The sequence below is a fragment of the Mytilus edulis genome, chromosome 14 (genome assembly GCF_963676685.1).
Source record: "Mytilus edulis chromosome 14, xbMytEdul2.2, whole genome shotgun sequence".
NCBI classification, from domain to species: Eukaryota; Metazoa; Mollusca; class Bivalvia; order Mytilida; family Mytilidae; genus Mytilus; species Mytilus edulis.
The window spans coordinates 20,619,694-20,639,507 of NC_092357.1; the positions used below are offsets into that span (position 1 = coordinate 20,619,694).

The following is a 19,814-nucleotide window of genomic DNA, read 5'->3' on the forward strand; positions in this document are numbered from 1 at the left end:
ACCGCTTGAAAAACGATTGTGTAGAGTTGGTTTTATAGAATCTACAATTTTTGAACTCATGAACAATGAGGCAAATGCTTGTTCTTTCGATAGATGTTATAATTATCTCACATTTTAAAGACATTTTTGGCTATGTCTACTTATAAAACTACCTTTTAGCCGTTAAGTCAACGTAAAACGTCATTGGACATTTTTCTTATTCCAGCTTAATATGCAGTCACCGAGTCAAACGAAATTCGACAAAAGAACGGCTTTCATTTAACCGAGAACTGACACACTTCGTTGCTTCTGCCAAGTTTCGGGATGATCAAAGAATAAGAAATAGGATCACTATACATAAGAGATAAAACAGTTGTTCAAAAATGTAACGTTGGACATCCGTTTTTTTCACATAGCTTTGTTGTATTAATCCTCAAATATACTAGATATTACTAAGCATATGACAAAGAGCTTTAAGAACATAAAGGAAAACATATACTGAATAAGTTTTTATAGTGGTTAGTGTTTGTTAACATTTTATTTTGTTTTGCGGCGGAAATTTCGCAGATTCTGTTTTAAATCATAGGGGTTGTAGGAACAGCGTGCGTGACGTTAGAATTGAATTGATGTACACAAGATGTGATTTAAGTCTACAAAAAGCATCAGTGACGCTCGAATGCAAAAAGTTAAAAGGCAAAATAACTTCCAAAGTTAATGAAGCTATTCCTTGGGAAGACAATCCTTAGCTTATCGAAAAGGTCAAAGTTTATAATAGGAAAGTGACTGAAAAAGAAACAAAAGAGAAACAGCTAGAGGTCGGAGTACCGTTAGCAATGATGACCGTGCTTGAACACATGCCAAGCCCTTCTGTCGTATACTGAATTAAGATAAGAAAAACAAATATGCGCTTTCACGAGTGAAATAAATATTATTGCATTACATGGTACATTAGAGCTTGTAACAGTAAATAGAAAGTATACGCACTGATACTAAGGAAAGTAATACGCATTTCCGTAATCACATTTGTTAATCTAATAGTTGAATTCCGATTTCGAATGTCAAACTATCTACAACAAATGTGTTGACTCCAAATTCATCGACATTTTATCCAGATTGTTTTAGAACGCAAACCGATAGTGTACGTTTGAAAAAAGTAAAATCACAAAAATCCCGAACTCAGAGGTAAATCAAATCGGAAAGTCCCTAATCACATGGCAAAATAAATTACAAAACACATAAAAAACGAATGGACAAGAACTGTCATATTCCTGACTTGGTACAGGCATTTTCAAATGTAGAAAATGGTGGATTAAACCTAGTTTTATAGCGCTTAACCTCTCACTTTGTTGACAGTCTCATCAAATTACGTTGTTTTTACAATGATGCGTGAACTATATTCAAATTTCAAATTTACATTATAATAAAATTTATTTTCTGTATAGTATAATGAAAGTAATTGTGTTTGTAGGATGTTAAGCAGTGTTAGAAAGTGGTGCAAATTAAAAAAAAAACTTCCGTATGGGCCAGGGAACACAATCTTAATAGATCTGAACACATCTAACTGTTAAGTTATAATTTCAAGTTAACGAGATGAATAGCTCAATATCGAGATGCTAAGCAAAAACTAACGAGAATATTCAATTGATAATATATTTTATTTAACAAAGAAAGATATCCATGATGTTTATTCACATTGTACCCCTGGATAAGCTGTTAAAGTATATGATGGTAGTTCTTCAGCAAATCATTTCATGTCGGTCACTGCATTAAACCACAAGCTTTAGTCTAATGGGGAAAAATTCATCTGCAAAATAATGTCAAAATCTTAAAACATGATAACAGATATAAGGACATGTTAATAAAGGTGTGCTCCTATTTGGGAGCACCTTCTCGTGATAGAACAATATCAAACTTTTTTTTAAATGTACGCGAAGCTAACCTACAGATATGAAGCATTTGGAAATAATATAGAATTTCCAATAAAAAATTGTTGTCAGAAAATGAATGTGCTTTATAGTATATTTTATATTATGGCAATCACGAAAAGAAGCGTGCAACGAAAATCAATGGAGTGATTTAAAACAAATTGAAGTGCCAGTATTTATTCATATACCATGTCTTGTAACATATTAATGCCTTTTTCTAAATGTATAATAAAAACTATGCGAATGAATGTTTAATCTTTTGAAATGATGAAAATTTGTTATGCCGTTGCCTTTCAAACTGGACTACTGTGAATTCATGTATTTTTGTGGACACAAAAGTTCGTGTACTGACGGAACATTGTACACTCGTAGATATTTGAATTAATAATTTTGAATCTACATACAAACTTATAGAACGTTTGTGCGCTGATGAACATTTAAAAAGTAAAATCACAAAAATACTGAACTCAGAGGAAAATCAATTCGGAAAGTCCATAATCACATGGCAAAATCAAATAACAAAACGCATCAAATTCCTGACTTGGTACAGGCATTTTCAAATGTAGAAAATGGTGGATTGAACCCGGTTTTATAGCTAGCTATAAACCTCTCACTTGTATGACAGTCGCATCAAATTCCATTATATTGTCACCGATGCGTGAACAAAACAAATAGACGCAATAGGTAAAAATGTTAAAAATAGTGGTTCACCTTCAACCCAAAATCCACAAAAAATTGTTTCCCATAAATAATAATGTATCTACAGTACACGATTCAACAGAGCATCATGCATGTCGTATACTGCCCAGTAAATATTTACATCCTTGTGGTTAAAGGCCTTACGATTGCTAATAATTTATTACATCTACTTGGTGTATTAAATTACTTACTGTCTAGTCACATGACTGTTATCAACCAATCATTTAGCTGTAATAGTTACATATACTTTCTGTGTATTCACATGACTGTTATCAACCAATCACTTAGCTTTTATAGTGACATATATGAATGTACTTACTGTGTAGTCACATGACTGTTATCAACCAATCACTTATTTTCCGTTATTGTTGTTGTTGTTGGACAGAAGGAATGGAACGATGAGCAGAAGAAGAACTAAACAAGAAAAGAAAAATTGAACAAACAAATTAAACAACACATTGTACTCCCACGTCCAACTTACAGGCGAATATCTTTTCTAAAAATTGCAACACTTATCAACAGTGATCTTATTTATAAATGTATGTACAAAAACATGTTTGCCTTGTAAACAAATGAACTCTATTAAGTTTTGTTGTTCAATCCCGGTTTTCATATAAATTTCATTCGGACATTTTTGCCTTGTAAACAATTTTGAACGCAATTAAGGTGTATTGGTAATATGATAAATCACATACATTCTATAACTTAATTTCACTTGTTCAGCTCGTACGTTTTGTAAACATGTATATGATTTATAAGTTCTGTTATCCGTTTCACTAAAACACCATTTTAATGTGTAACTACATTATATAAGCTACTCCCATCCTAATTATGACTGGAATAGTTGCAAATGGTATAGATTTTTACACAATACTTACTGAGTCCTTCACTACCGCCGCCAAAAAGTCCGCCACCACCACCACCTCCGAGAAGTCCACCGCCGAGACCGGAATCGAGACCACCATATCCACCTCCAATACCACCTCCGATACCGCCGTATCCTGCTCCCATTATTGGTACTTGGTATGGCATATAGGTAATTGTTTCGTCAACAAAACCTCCCTTCTTTCCGTAACCAGAATAACCTTTTTTGCCATATCCGGAACTTTGATGTCCATAGCCAGAGTAACCTCCCTTGCCGTATCCGCCATAATTTCCGTATCCACCATAACTTCCATATCCGGACTGTCCATATCCACCCCCGTATCCACCACCGTATCCGACTCCTCCATAACTACCTCCGTAGCTAGATCCATATCCTGAACTACCGTACCCGGTAGCACTGATTCCCTTCATGCCACAAAGGCAAACCAAAACAGCAACTGTGGCGATAGCTAATTTCATTCTGCAATATTTTAAAACGTTTACAGAAATGGCTAAACAGTCAGAAACTGACAAAATGCATCAAACAAAAACAACAAACTTGAACTTTTCCGCATTGAAGAAAATTATTCTTACTAACGAAAGACCAAATGTTGTCTTGACGAAAACACGAAGTGTTTTAGGATTAAAAACCAAAACATGTTTTACTTATAAACCTTGATTTTTTTTTTTAAAGATATGGTTAAACTTGAGAAAGACTAGCACCAGTTGCCTCTAAATTACCTCTAAAATTTGAGTAAGACGAATCTCCTTATACAAATATATATGTTATATGATTTTAAACTATGAGATGCCAATAGTTTTTGAAAATTTTCGACTGGCCTACTGTTTTCAAATACTTTTGTATGCTTTGAATATCACAAAACTGTCAATCCCTCCCCCTTTATTGCTTTGAATATTTTGAATTTCAAAGTGATTATTATTTTTCTACTTGAAACAAATATTTATCAAATAAGTTTGAATTATTATTCATTACCTGTCTGTTGTTCTGAGGACTGGAGAGTGACATATACCGAGACCGTAGTCCGTTTTTATACCAATCAACTACTTCCTTCTATGTAATGAGATACGCAACAAGTGCGCATGTATTACATGTAACTCGCCAAAGATTATGTTAATGTTTATATTAGCACATACATGTAGCAGTTTAGATCAAACATTCCTCTGGTTCATGGCCTTTTTACTTTTTTGTCAATTTTTAAGTTCCTGAATATGTAATTTTTATATACATCAAAAAATATATGAAATGTGTGGCATGTACATTGTAGATCATAAAACAATAACTTCTTTTCGACAGGGCGAACAAATTTATTTTCAGTAAATAATGTAATGTTTGTCTAGAATATATTTACAACGAAAGATTGTCAAATTCAAACACTATTATCAAACCTTTATTGCTATTGAATACAGTCGTGTAGAATGCAATTAATTATATTGGTGACTAGAAAAGTAAATGATAAATGTAAATCATTGATAAACATAAAAAAATGTAGATTTCTAAAATGTTGTAAAATTCATTTCCGTAGAAACTTGAAACAAGCGGTTGGTGTATTCATAGTTGTCTCATTTCGATTCGTTTTATGGATACATTTTGTAAATAGTAGCGAATCATTAAGAAAAAATGATAAAGAATATAGAATATGCAAATAAATGAAGAAATTATAATAGAAACCAATAGGGTGCATGCTGAAATATAAAAATTAGAGAATAATAGGGTGTTAAAATACTAACTTAAGGATAAAGAATCATAGGGTGCGGAAATATTAAGAATAGAGCATTAATACGGTGCGGAAATATTAAGAATAGAGAATAATACGGTGTGGAAATATTAAGAATAAAGAATAATCATAATATCTTTGTGTTCTTTGAGCACGTGGCTGTGTATGAAAGAAATTATTCATTTCTGGAGAACAGGGAACAAACGGTATATCCATAATAATTGGCTTATTACAACATTTTAGTTTGTGGGATATTAAAATGCAATTTTGCCGCCATGGGGCTTGTAATTACATGATTTTGTAATAATTTACATGTCCATGTAAAACGCAATACTATGTAATTACATTATCAACCTTCAAATCATTTTTTTGAAGAAAAGAAATCGTAAGGCATGTTTGTTTTATTTTTATCCATAACAGTTACATGTAAACTTTACCTGAAATCTTAGAAAAATACCAATTTCATGGACAGATATATATACTTTCTGTAATAGTTCTCCCGATTAAACGACAAAATCAGAAGAAAAAAGTATTCGAGTAACCCAGACATATTACAAATAATTTGGATACGTTGATAGACAGGGTGACATCCCATTAGTCCGACAACCATTATTCCGACAACCCATTACTCCGACAACCCACTATTCCGACAGCCCATTATTCCGACAGCCCATTGCTCCGACAGCCCAATACTCCGACAACCCATTAGTTCGACACTTATCAAGTCAAGTATCAAGGTATCAGGGTAAAATAATTGGTTTCTGTCTGTATTACACGTTTATGTAATAACATATTTTGAGAAATAATTCCGTATATATTACATAAGACTACGGTAGTTCGAATACTTTCTATATACTCAATTCGAAATCTATATATAGAATAGAACAGAAACGAATATTTCATTTTCCAAATTACTGGGTCTATAAAGAGCAAATAAATCAAGACCAACAAGTGATGGTGCGAGCTACTGATGATACCCCCGCCCAAATATTTCGATAAACAGGAAGTTGTTGAGTTGAAAATTTGAAAAAGTATCACACCTGTGTAGTATAACTGACTCATATAAACCTTGAAACCAAATTTCTGAAATCATTGTTTTGTACTTTCTGAGAAAAATATGACGAAAATTTTTAACTTGGCTCTCATCTGAAAAGTGTTCGGTAAACATAAAGTTGTTGAGTTATGAATCTGAAAACGCATCACGAGATATAGCCGACTACAATAAACCCTGAAACCAAATTTCAGAAATCCTTGTAATGTTGTTCATGAAAAAGATGCAACGAAATTATTCATGATATGGACGGACGAACTGACGGACGGACTGACGGATTGACGGACGGACAGACAGAAGTAAAAATTTATACCCTTCACTTTTTCGAAGCGGCGGTATAATGATTGGGTCAACATTAAAACATTACAATACTAATATGATATAGTTTTCTTTATTTCACCATAACATGCATAAGCATCAGTCACAATCGGAGCCAAAACAAAATAGGAAAAACAAACCAACTAACACATTGACATCGAACAACAGTCAGTATCAAGACCTGTACTACATATTTCAAAAGAACTAACAATAAAATCATAATTTTTCCAATAATAGTAAAGTTTTTTTTGTGTTAATATCGAATATTAAACCATGTTTATCTAACTTTTTAAAGTTCTTACAAGCGCTAGAAAATCTGCTGAAAGAGTTCATTCCTCAACATTTAATAGTTGTTATTGGCTTTTATACTGCACTCGTTCTATTTAAGCAGTCAAAGTGTGTTGACTGTATATTTCTATGGCATATACAGTCACTGACCCGATATCATTTTTCCTCATGAATATTTAAATATAATTTGCCGAAATGTTCATGTCCGTCATATTTGTTTTTTTTTTGGTTTTTTTTTTTGGTTTTTTTTTTTGTAATTCATCAGTCCTGCAATCTAATTAAAAACCTATCTCTCATTGCTCCCGTTTTTTGATACCGTATGTCACGTGGGAACTCAGAAAACGGGAGCGATGAGAGATAGGTTTTTAATTAGATTGTCAGTCCTGTACCTCCCTCAATCATTAAAAAAGAGGCATATTTTTCATACTTGGAATTGCTCATCTTTTCTGAGCACATATTTCGTCCTATTTGTCATTTTATTTTATAGGATCTGGGTATGTATTTGTCTCTGTTTTTCTCATTTTTACTGAGGCCACATTAGTCCCTTATTTCTGCGACAAAATCAATTTAAATAAAGCTCAGATGAGTGACATAAGGGGTAGAAAGTGTAGCGACCAAAGAGGGCGGGTAGTGTAATCCAACTCCCATATATCTATTTATGTAGTAAATTGTTGTGAAACCTCACTCGGAGTCTCCCGTGATACGTGAAAGGGGAAAACCGAAGATGCAGTGAAAGAAGAGAGATTAAGACACAAAAAAACCCTAGCGAAGTAGTAGAACAGCACAGACTGGCATTGGACACACAAACAACGAAATGTAAAGACAAATAAAATACCCAGACACGTAAAACGAAAGAGGGGCGAAGGTAAGGACTTCTTCTCATGGTAAATTCCTCCGCATCGAAACACCCGTGTCACACGGTTAAAAAAATCAACTCCAATATAATGAGACATAAAAAAAAAATGGAATCAAAACGGACAACCACAAATATTAAGAGAACAGAGTTGGTCTTTTTAGAGAAAATTTACCATGCCCACAAGACAGATGCATTGTCGGAATAATGGGCTGTCGGAATAATGGGCTGTCGGAATAGTGGGTTGTCGGAGTAATGGGCTGTCGGAATAATGGTTGTCGGACTAATGGGATGTCACCCTGTCGGTTCATAGACAGAACGAAACTTTTATAACTGGAACATTTACGTTTTGACCGAGTTCTTAATTAGCTTTTCAATAGGTCGATTTAAAGTTGGAAACTATATTCCTATCTGTTTCATGAATAGTCAAGTTGTGCAAACCGAAATTGTAATTATAAACCACATACAAGTCCTGCACTGGACTAGACTTAAGAATCAGAAAACAATATGTTTTACCCATAATAATGATTGATAAAATTGCAACTTTTTTTATTTCGACAGTTTCCCTTAAAAGTTATGGAAATATCTAAAAACGTGTCAAGGCAAGAAGATTTACAAGATAAAAAGGATTTTCAGGAGCGTAAATTGCCGTTAAGGAATAGTATGAACGAATCTATGATGCTAGATGCATAGTTAGTCTTAGACGCATGATTATGTTATTAGTTACTGCCAGTAGTCTTAGTTCTGTACTTAATGTCTTGTTGTTGTTTGAATGTACAAGAACCTGGTCACGTCCATTCTGTGTTTTTGTTACATGCGTTTCAATTGTATCTATCTAATAAAATTATCTTTTTTCAATTGACTTTTTATAGAGTTCTTATGTTGTACTATTATAATACAACTGTTCAATGCTAAGGGGAGGGTTTTGCGCCCGCTCATATGTTTTAACCCCGACACATTCTGTATGTTCCTGTCCAATATTATGCATGTATTTGCCGAGTACGCAATAATCTACATGTGTAGGAGCTTTAACTTATTGATTGTGATTTGAATGAGCCTACATGTAGCTGTCATATTAGTTTGATACTATTTTCAGCACAAATCAGGCCTTAAGTTTTCTCATTTGAATTGTAACACATTTTTCATGTCGAAGCCTTAGTGTAGCTTGTAATACTGTCTGAACTTTTCTAATTAATGCAAGTCACATGGCCATCTATTATAGCTGTGTTCGTACTTATACTTTTTATTATTTATTGCTAATTGTTTATGGCTTTAACTTGCTATCAGTAACTGTGAGTACTCCCAAATCGTACTTTCTTGTTAAAATGACCTTTTGATACTATTTGTAATGCTTTTTTTGTTCCATTTAAACTGTATAACTAACAACAAATTTATTTTCGGTCCTGTGTATATTATAACTCGAATAATTCAAGCCCTTTCCGTGTCCGATTTTCTCCCACACAAATCCGATAATAATTAATTAACATCAATTGACATCTATGGAACGCGTAAAGCACATTAATAGATAATCACACTTTATCGGCGACAATGATAGATTATCGGTCGACCATTATAGATGTACGGCGTAAAGTATACTTTACGGTCGACCATCATAGATGGTCTAATTAATGTGACTCGCGCGCAGACAATGATAGTTACTTCTTTGATAATGCATTTACAGTCGACAAGGTGAATTGTTTCGACAATGATAGTTAACCTCGACCAAGTGAATTAAAACACAAGTCGTAAATTCGATAATTTTAGATAAAACCGGAAATGCTAACCAATTGTAAAATCGATTTTGATTGGCGGTCAACTTTTTTCTTTGGAAGTTAATTCCTTGAAGTTAATTCCTTAAAGCAAAAGTTACCCTTTCTAAAACATGTTCAACAGGTGTTTTAAAAAATAAATTTCGGACTTCACATCCTTGTATTAACTATGATGGTAAAGTGCATCGGACTATTCGTGCAACAGAATGGACACAAGAGGAACATAGTTTCCAGTTTGCAATCCTCGAATATTGAAGCTTCTTGTAAAATTTAAAAGTTCCACACATAAATAAAGTTTTGTTTTCTCTATCGTTTACAAAGTAAAATACCTTTTATTATCATATACATGTATATTTGTATTTTTTCTCTAAAAGGTTTGATTTTTACAGGTAAATGCATATTACAGGTGGCTAGATGATCACATGTTTACCTGTAATATTGCTAAGAGGTGTCAGAAGTTAAATTTCTATAACAACTGGCCCCAATAAACGTTGACATAACAGGGAAAAAGTGTTTTTTTAAGAATTTTATAATCAATAAATTAATTCGAGACTGTTTAACAGTAAGAAACAAATTTTCAACATTCATAAACAAGAAATCTTTAAAGATTTATGCTCTATGGTTCTTTTTTTGTGTGTAATTATTTGGGTTGTTCTTTTGTTCAGAAATCTATATATCATTTCATATAATAATATTTTATGAAGTTAGTGTGTCTTAACACTGATTAGGACTCCTAAGTGCACTAAAAACTTATAATATGACACTCTTGACAAGAAGGAGTACTATTAAATGTAAAAAAAAAATCATGTTATGTTAGAAATTGATATTTAATGCATAAACTCAAAATAATAAAATAAACAGAATAACAAATAAATGAAGTATTAAACAATGTTAATCTTGCCGGTTTTTCTTTGATTTTACCGAAAATCGATGAACCGCAAGATATGGGTCAAATTACATATCTGATTACTCTATTATCTTTAAAAAAAAAAATGAAAATTTTAAACTTATTTGCATAAGAAAATATCTCAGGTCACATTATATATGTTTAACATAGAAAATACTTTAAGATTCCGTGATTATTATTTTTAATAAGACATCTATAGATAAAAGCTTAAGTGTACCTTGGTGAATTCAATGTTGTGATGTCATAGCAGATCTTAGAATACAGAAAGTTGTTACTTATAACGATATTTTTATGAATTGACAAAAAAAAAGTTTGTCCCGGGTAACCGCCCTCCCCCTCTATGATTTGGTATTGCCGAAGTGGAAGGCTAAAGTTAAAAAAAAAACGCGACCTAACAGACTACAGAACAGCAGACAGTGGATACAACATTTGATAACTCAGATAAAGTATTTTTACAATTATAGAAATGACCTATTTTAATATGTAGCATTTTGATTTTTTTTTTGGGGGGGGGGGGGGGGGGGGTGCTATGGATTTTTTTTGGGAAAAAAGTTTGTTTCCAGGTTTTGGAGAAAAAAAAAATTTGTTTTTGACCCTGAGAAAAAAAAGTGTTTGTTTCATCCTCAGCTGCCACTATATGTAATTCTAAAATTGAAAGAAAAAAATTGTTTTCGTCTTTTCGCCAAAAAAAAAGTTTGTCCAGAAAATACTAAGCGTATAATTTCGACGAATACTCTCGACTTACAGTGTAATGTAACATTTTGCTCACATTTTTTTAAATTTTACCCCGAACATTTTTCTGAGTAAAAGCAGTTTGAAGTGAATGTCAAAATTTGAACATGACCTTGTCCTTGACCTAATTTTCTAAGTTGGGACCCAAGGACCTTCAATAAAGCGACTCTATGTTTATACGGCTTACGGTTTATGAGTTTATATGCATATCACTTATATCAAATGCATAAGGGGAAAGAACTTTGGTGCAATCCAACTCATCATCTTGAAGATATAGCAAGCACTTTGGTAAAATAAATTTGTCGTAATTTTTTACGGTTGTGAAGGAGTAGTGGACACAAGGAAAACAGTGTTCGGGGAGATAACACTTACAATGTAAAGTGTACAGTTTAACAGGGTCAGTTTCAAAAGCGCAATAACTGTTCAATATCATATGCGAAAAAATCTAGGCGACATCTTGCGAAACCACAATACTACGTAAGAACAAAATGTGGCGGAAGAAAAACAATAAATCTCAAAACAAAACCAATAGGTCTTTCCACGGAAAAGTTTAAAGACCTAATAATCAAAACCAAATAAATGGGTCTTTCCACGGAGAGGTGGAAAGACCTAATAATCAGAACAAAATCAATAGGTCTTTCCACGGAAAGGTAGAAAGACCTAAGTAATATGATTGTCAATGAACTATGAAAGTTTTACTATTATTCTAGCAAATAACCTTATGTCATCTTTGTGCCTATATCATCGTCCTAAGAATATATGAAATATTTGCCTCTGAACGTTAATCAACCAATAATCGATAATTCATTAATATGTCAAACCATTGAAGGTAACATGGAAACTACGTACAAACTAGTATGATTGTCAATGAACCATAAAACTTATACTATTATACTACCAAACAGCCTTGTCTCTATATTATAGCCCTAAAAAAAACATGAAATATGTGCCACTAGATGTTAAGCGACCACAATCAAGATTTCATCGCTATATCATTTCAAACCTTATACAGAACATGAAAACTAGTTATAAATCAATATGACTGTCAATGAACTATGGAAGTTATACTATAATACTAGCAAACAACCTTCGGCCATCACTATATCATCGTCCTACACATACATGAAATATTTGTCACTGGCATTAAAACAATCACAATCAATAATTCGTCGTTATTTCAAGTCAAACCTTAGTTGGAAACATGGAAAATAAATACAAATTAATATGATTGTCGATGAAATATAGATGTTATACTATTATACTAGCAAATAACCTTAGGTCATCACTATATATATATATAGCTATTTCATCGTCCTAAACATACATGAAATATGTTCCACTGAACGTTAAGCAACCAACAGTCAATATTTCATCACTATTTCAAACCATTGAAGGTAACATGGAAACTAATATAAATAAAATAAATAAATAAATAAATAAATAATCTTTATTTCAAGAGGATGATCCCATTAGTTAAAACTAATCTTCCTGAGAGTCCTCAAATATGATTGTCAGTGAACTATAGAAGTTATACTACTATAAAAGCAAACAACCTTATATCATCACTATACCATCATCCTACACATACATGAGATACTTGCCACTGGGTTTTAAGCAATCAACAATATATAATTCTTCGCCAATCGTATCAAACCTTAGAAGTTACCATGCAACCTGATTACAAATAATATGATTGTCAATGAGCTACCTATGGAAGTAATGCTATTATAATACAACAGATCGTTGGCGTTTTAATGGGCGGAGTTGCCTTCCTGGAAATATTTTATCTATACTATTAAACGAGAAGACCTCATTTTTGGTGTCGCTTCTCTTCCTTCCACAATAAATCAATCATCATGCCTCTGTGTCCTATAGGTAACATGCATAGTCGCATTTGTCATCCATTCTTATGATTATTCAGATTGAGTTATTTTGGGAGAAAAACGACAAAAAAGGAGTCCGGATATGATTCCGTCATCGGACTGACTTTTAGTTATAGATAAGACTTCCGGTTTTAAAGATGCACAAATACAACCAAGCGTATGATAAAATGAAAAATAAATTAGCCAATCAGAGCGTTCTCCATATCATGGTGTTTAGATCGCAAGAACCACAACTATTATACCTCCTTATAGACAACAATTATTTTTCGCGTTTATCTACATGTAAACTACGATTATACTACTTTAATATATAGAGACTCTCTGTATTCTGTCTACTGTTTTTTTTAAATGTTTACTATTTAAGGGGTCATACCAGTTGTATATATATTAAAATAGGTAAAACATTTGACACAAGTACAACCAATCGTATGATGGATAACAAAAATGGAGAAAAAAAAATAAGCCATTTAGAGCGTTCTCAATATCATGGTGTTTAGATCACAAGAATCACAACTATTATATCTCCTTAGAGAGAACAATTATTTTTCGCGTTTCATATCATGGTGTTTATATCGCAAGAACCACAACTATTATACCTCCTTAGAGAAGACAATTATTTTTCGCGTTTATCTACATGTAAACTACGAACATACTACTTTAATATATAGAGATCGACTGTCTGTATTCTGTCAGGGACTTTCTATGTTAGTATGTTAGCATGTTAGTATAGAAAGTCGGCCCTGATTCTGTCTACTGTTTTCTTTGAAATTTTTACTATTTAAGGGGTCATACGACTTGCATATATATTAAAATAAGTAAAACATGCTCAACTTCATCTAAAACTACCTCGACCAAAAACTTTGACCTGCAGCGGGACAGACACGGAGGGACGAACGAACGAACGGATGTACAGACTAGAAAACATAATGCCCATAAATGGGGCATAACAATTTATTGTTGAAAGGGAAAATAGTGATTTGGCAAAAATGAAAGTAAGGTAGAGATTAGAAGTAGGCAGAACCTTTTTCGGGGCGTCGGGATCGGGTGTTTTTAAGCTCGGGATTTGGGGATTGATCCTTACGGGATCCGGGAATATATTTTTCGATTTCGGGATTTCGGGATATGCATTTCTTTAAATTCTGCATCTCGGGATTTCATGGTTTTAAGTCCGGGATTTCGGGATCAGGACCCGTCCGACCACCCCTCAAATTAGCCTTAGTCATTTATACATGATTCATATCCTACCATTGGCATGTTAATAAGGCTCTCAAAAGAAAAAGAAAACACTGATGGATTATCCTAGAAGCATATTTTATTAGACTAATAATGGTCTATATATAAGCAGTTACATTTATTTCATGTTTGAAACGGTGCAAATTGTTAATTTGATTTGACTTTTACCAAAGGAAGCATTGTAGCAAAGGAGAAGAATAATTGTGGTCTGAGGCCAGACACACGAAAATAATTGAATTTAACAGAAAGGAAACAAATATCATTTTACATCATTTAACGTCAATTAACATCCGGAACTCCTCCTTCTTTAGCTGCCAATTTAAATCAAAATTCCCATATTGCAAAGCGGTGTGAAAATTCCGGTTGACGGTCTTGATCGAGGAAGACGTTCAGGCGTTAATGTAGCCTTCGTAGATCAGCGGAATATAACGACTGAATTATTCGGGTTAGTGTATATTATTGCAAATGGCGGATTTTTGTACAAGGTTATCGATGTTTTTTTTTCTGAAATTGTTACACTATTGTTTCACAAAAGGGTGAAAGTTGGTACTTATTCAAACGTTTGAACCCGCTACAATTGTTTGCACCTGTCCCAAGTCAGGAATATGATATTCAATGGTTGTCGTTTGTTGATGTGGTTCATAAGTGTTTGTCGCTTCTCGTTTATTCTTTATAGATTGGACCCTTTATTTTTCCGTTTAAATGGTTTTACACTAGTAATGTTTTGGCACTTTATGGCTTGCTGTTTGGTGTGATTCATGTCTCCGTGTTGAAAACCGTACTTTGACCTATTATGGTTAACCTTAACAAAGTGTGACTTGGATGGAGAGTTATTTCATTGGCACTCGTATCACATCTTCTTATATCTATTTGATGAATACTTGTCTTGTCGGCAATTATAAAACATAGCTTCTGATCCTCATCTATATTTGTGTTGATAGATAAAGTAACAAACACGCAGTAAATGGAGAATTGCGGACGAGTACGGTAATATGAAGAAGAAGAAAAAACGTTTTTATGACAACAGCTCCATCTAGCGTTTCGTCTGTGCTGTAACAATGATGTAGTGATTCAGATCAATAAATAAAAAGAATATTTTTTCCCTTATTTTTAATGCATATTTTAACAACAATTACAGCTGAGAGTCGCCATTTAATAATTCAGACGATAAGGCACCGGTCATTCATCATGAGTGGGGGAGCATGATCTTTTCCAGGGAAGTCTTTGTAATAATAAATAAAATAAAAAAAATGTATATACTTTATTCTTAATTGGATATAGGAACCAGATATTTTTTTAATTCAAATGTTGAAAGCATTTATATTTACTTATTTTCAATGGATACAAAAAATGTGTTTACATCCCTTCGGAAACAGATGATATTTAAATAAGAAATTAAAATCAAACAATCTATTAAAAATAAAGAAAAAATAATGATCCCCTCCCCCACAAAAAAAAAATGAATGGCTGGTGCCTAAAAGTATGTTTAACATACAATGCATTTGGTAATTCTATAAAATGGTATGATTTTGAATCAGTACCATTAAAAAAATATGTACATGCATGTACTTGAAAATATTATATATAATTACATGTATATTATATAAATTATACTTGTTTGCATGTACAAAATCAACACATAACATTAATATACCATAAAATCACAAGATGGACTATAATATCTTCTATTCTGATGAAGATTGAACAAATTAATTATCTTTTGAACATATGGTATCTTATCTTGAAAAAAAAATACTAGAACAAGGAAAACAATATTGTCACTGCATTACTTACGTATCACATTCATTTTATCAAAAAATACATTCATGCCTTGTTTATAAAGTAAAAAAGGACTGAACTCCGACGAAAATTCTAAATGAAAAGTCCCTAAGCAAATGGCAAAATCAAAAGCTCAAACACATTAAACGAAAGTATAACAACTGTCATATGCCTGACTTGTTACAGGCATTTTCTTAGGCAGCAAAGTGTGGCTTAAATCTAGTTTTATAGCTAGCTACAGTTTTCACTTGTATGGAAGTCGCTTAAAATTCCATTATATTGACAAAGATGTGTGAACAACACTTTTTTAAAAATGAAGTGTTACCCTTTTTTCTTCGACTTGCCACATACTATTGATATAAAAAAAGAAGATGTGGTATGATTGCCAATGAGACAACTATCCACAAAAGACCAAAATGACACCGACATTATATTTCCTTACCCTTTTTTCTGGAAAGACGGACAGTATTTTCCTCATCATTAGACCTATTTCTACTGAAATACATCTATTTCTTCCATTGTTTTATTTTTCACTTTACACTGGGACTTTTATAGACTTGTAAATGGCCAATTAGCTGCACGTTGGTATATATGCAATTTCATGCATGATTTATTAATATTTCAACATTTTGTCACTAGTACAAATATGAATTTCAAGACTGAACGAAACATAATTATATACAAATGTATGATAACAGTATCGGTGGCATGATAAGTTTCTTGGATGACCCTTGATACGGTTCACGTAAAGAAATAAAAATCTTAGGCACAACTTCAAATTGTCTAGAATACATAACTATCAACATAGTTAGGAATCTTGGTTTTTAGAAAGTCCAAGTTTACACCCACAATAAAAACATCGCCATTTCATATCTACAGGAGAAAAGCATAAAAAAAGATTTTGAATTTGTCCACTTTCTTCTTTTCTTCGTATAAGCTTCCTATTATAAGGAACACCCCTTAACGGGGTTTACCAACTTTAAATATTTTATAAATCAACGCTTCAACATTTATAAGTTTAAAGTTTATATTGTATTACATGTTATCTAAACAATAGATGCTGACATCATGTTAAACAACTTTGATAGACGATTTCTGTCTCGTTTTATAGTTAACAATGTATCTACGGACTTAAGGCGAACAAAAAGTTTAATATAGTTTTTGCTGACAACAATTATGCAGGGATAATATTGTAAACTTGAAAACATTGCCAGTTGAAACAAGAATTGCCGAAAAATCTTTACGAGTAAAAATAAATTTGGGGTTGCCCCATAAAATACATTAACAAGATCTGTGTATTTTACCGGCGACTCAAATATTGATAATATGCTGATTTCAAAAATCAGATTTGGACGATTGTCAAATAAATTTACTAGTTATTTCCCTTGGTCTATAAACTATTTTGAAAACATGAAATTTATATAATTTGTCTTTAAAAGACTACACAATCAAAATACATAACAAAGCAAAACACACAATAAAAATCTAATTGATTCTGAAACAAATTTTATAAAGTTATTCATCAAGAAGATAGTTTCTACATTTTTCGATGCATTCATGAACAAGAAAGAATCGTTCGACTTTACTTTTAACACACTGTAACATTTACAAAATTTAAACATACAATGTCTTTGAAAGATAATATATTGACAGTACTTGGTACATAACAGCATAATAGAATAAAATAAGTAACCCTACACTTTTAAAAAGTAATTTAAGATTATGCAGTGTTATTGATTTATAGACTCAGGGGTCTTATGTTTCGTGTCGTGTAGGCTGGGATTTCCTTTAGTGAAAAAAATGCTGATTGAATAGATATTTGATAAATTATATAAGGCACCAACAATTCATTTTTTCATTCGGCAATCCTCGGTAGAATCCGCTACTCTATGGGGGTACGGAATCGGCCGAGTTGAGACGAATGTTCATTTTTTGTGGGGTCGCTTGTATTGTTTACTCCCAAAACAAACAAAAATCCTTTTTTGATGGAACTTTTCGTTTTTTTTCCTTTCTATTTTTGAATGGAAACAAACTATTTTTTCACTTCCTTTCTATACAGTTTCCTACCCCTTAATACAAAAAACGAATGGTCGATGTCTAGTAAATATCAACATGTCAACCTGTTCGCAGCATGAATGGGACCTCTATTTGCAATAAAAATTACCTTATCTTATTATATACACTGTTGTTATACAACATAACTATTTTTATAGTAATATCTATTTAGTAATATATATATTTTTTTATTTTAGAGTTACAAGTTTAACTGTTGTAACTTGGGCGGTTCTAACACAATTGGATATCTTGAAACGTCTTTACATTAAGGTGGTACCTAACACTACAGGGAGATAACTCTGTAAAATCAGCAGAACGTTTTAATGACATTGTGTTATTAAGGGAATATTAAGCTTCTCAATGATCAAAATAAGTGTTTGTCAAACTGCTATATATAACCAGTGTAAATTTCTAATTAAACGATTGGTTCAAACTTTTTGAAATTTTTATATTTTTGTCAAAGGGTCAAAGTAAATACTTTGTCAAAATTTTAAGAAAATTAAACGAGCCAAATTAGATTTAGTTAAGGTGTTAGGTACCACCTTAACCAAGTTATGTATTTTCTCTTTATATGAGATTCTAAATACAGTATGCTAATCACATATGGGTTGTAAGGTTAAAACAACAGCAACCAGACAACAAACTAAATTAAAATATGCATACAAAGATCACTATATGACTTGCGCTGAAACTATGCATATATAACAAGCTTTAGGGAACGATCATTTGACTTTAAAAGCGGAGGGGTTATTTTTTTTTCTCACAAAAATATGTAAAATTTGTCACAATTAAATAATAGCACTGTGATGTCAAAACTCAACATCAATTTTACACTTGCAACTATTTGGAAAATTGCTCACCGATCCCCAATTTCTAATCTATTTTCCATCATCTCTTTAAGTGTTAATTTGTCGGGTGATTGCTTCAATATCACGTATTTTACAAGTTCGTTTTTTATAATAAAGAAAAGAGACAAGAAAAAGAAACACAACAAAAAAAATGCTTTTTAAAATTAATATCAATTAAAATTTATAATTTAGTTTACTTGTACATCTTATTTAGAAATTAACACGTTGCACTTTTTTTCACAGACATAATTAGTATTGAGTATTTTGTTATTTTACAAAATTCTGAATATAAATATGAAAAGACAATACTAAAAAATATTATATTTTACCCTATAGTGTACTAAAACCGTATAATTTGCCATTTCAAAATCTCATGCATTTTCAACAGCGAACACCAACACGCCGTGATTGGCTAATTATTATACACGTGATTGGTTAATTATTATACATGAACGTGACGTCATAAACAATTGAAATGCAACCAATTAAAAGACGTAGTTTTTATTTTGGTCTGATTAAATCTGTTATCGTTGTCAATCATCACCGTCAACTTCAACTGTTGAATTAAGAATCTTTTCGGAATGCATTGTAGAAATACTTCGTAAATCAACAAGAATTTCAACAGTCTTTGGGAAAAGTTTATCACATTGACCATGATTCAATAAAAATTGACATTTCAAAGCTAATGTTAAATCTTCTTCCATTTTCTCTAAATGAAAAGATTCACCAACTCCTGGACGATCTGAAATATAAAGTGAATTGTTCTTAAGATCACAATTGTACAGATGTATTCTACACACAAATAATACATTGATAAATATTCTGAATACCCATACTCCATAATCATGAGTAGGATGAAAAATTTTGTCCTGCATTTTTTTTAGCTGTAATCTCT

The 19,814-nt window shown here is 32.2% G+C and overlaps 2 protein-coding genes across 5 annotated transcripts in view; both read right to left on the reverse strand.

Annotated features, from left to right (window-relative positions):
• Window positions 1-1,615: 1,615 nt before the first annotated feature.
• Window positions 1,616-4,563, reverse strand: LOC139504530 (keratin-associated protein 19-2-like). The gene is made up of 4 exons (XM_071294637.1): window positions 4,462-4,563; window positions 3,482-3,948; window positions 2,923-3,017; window positions 1,616-1,783 (listed from the first exon to the last, which is right to left on the reverse strand). Exons 2-3 carry the CDS (start codon window positions 3,945-3,947, stop codon window positions 2,956-2,958), a joined length of 528 nt encoding a protein of 175 aa, XP_071150738.1. The 5' UTR covers window position 3,948; window positions 4,462-4,563; the 3' UTR covers window positions 1,616-1,783; window positions 2,923-2,955.
• A 10,767-nt stretch (window positions 4,564-15,330) lies between these two features.
• The window catches only part of LOC139504526 (ecdysone-inducible protein E75-like), a 61,979-nt gene continuing 57,495 nt past the window's right edge, over window positions 15,331-19,814 (reverse strand). For all 4 annotated transcript variants that reach the window (XM_071294630.1, XM_071294632.1, XM_071294629.1 and 1 more), the window contains one exon: window positions 15,331-19,661. In XM_071294630.1, coding sequence (XP_071150731.1) covers window positions 19,453-19,661 — 209 coding nt within the window. In that variant the 3' untranslated portion in view covers window positions 15,331-19,452. The remainder of the gene's footprint in view (window positions 19,662-19,814) is intronic.

What these genes read in the sequence shown, in the direction of transcription:
- LOC139504530 (XM_071294637.1), bottom strand. Translation starts at nt 3,947, where the DNA reads ATGAAATTAGCTATCGCCACAGTTGCTGTTTTGGTTTGCCTTTGTGGC. An exon ending in CGGCGGTAGTGAAGGACTCA is followed by an intron (nt 3,018 to 3,481) that starts GTAAGTATTGTG and finishes TTTCTTGTTTAG; the next exon opens with TTCTTCTTCTGCTCATCGTT.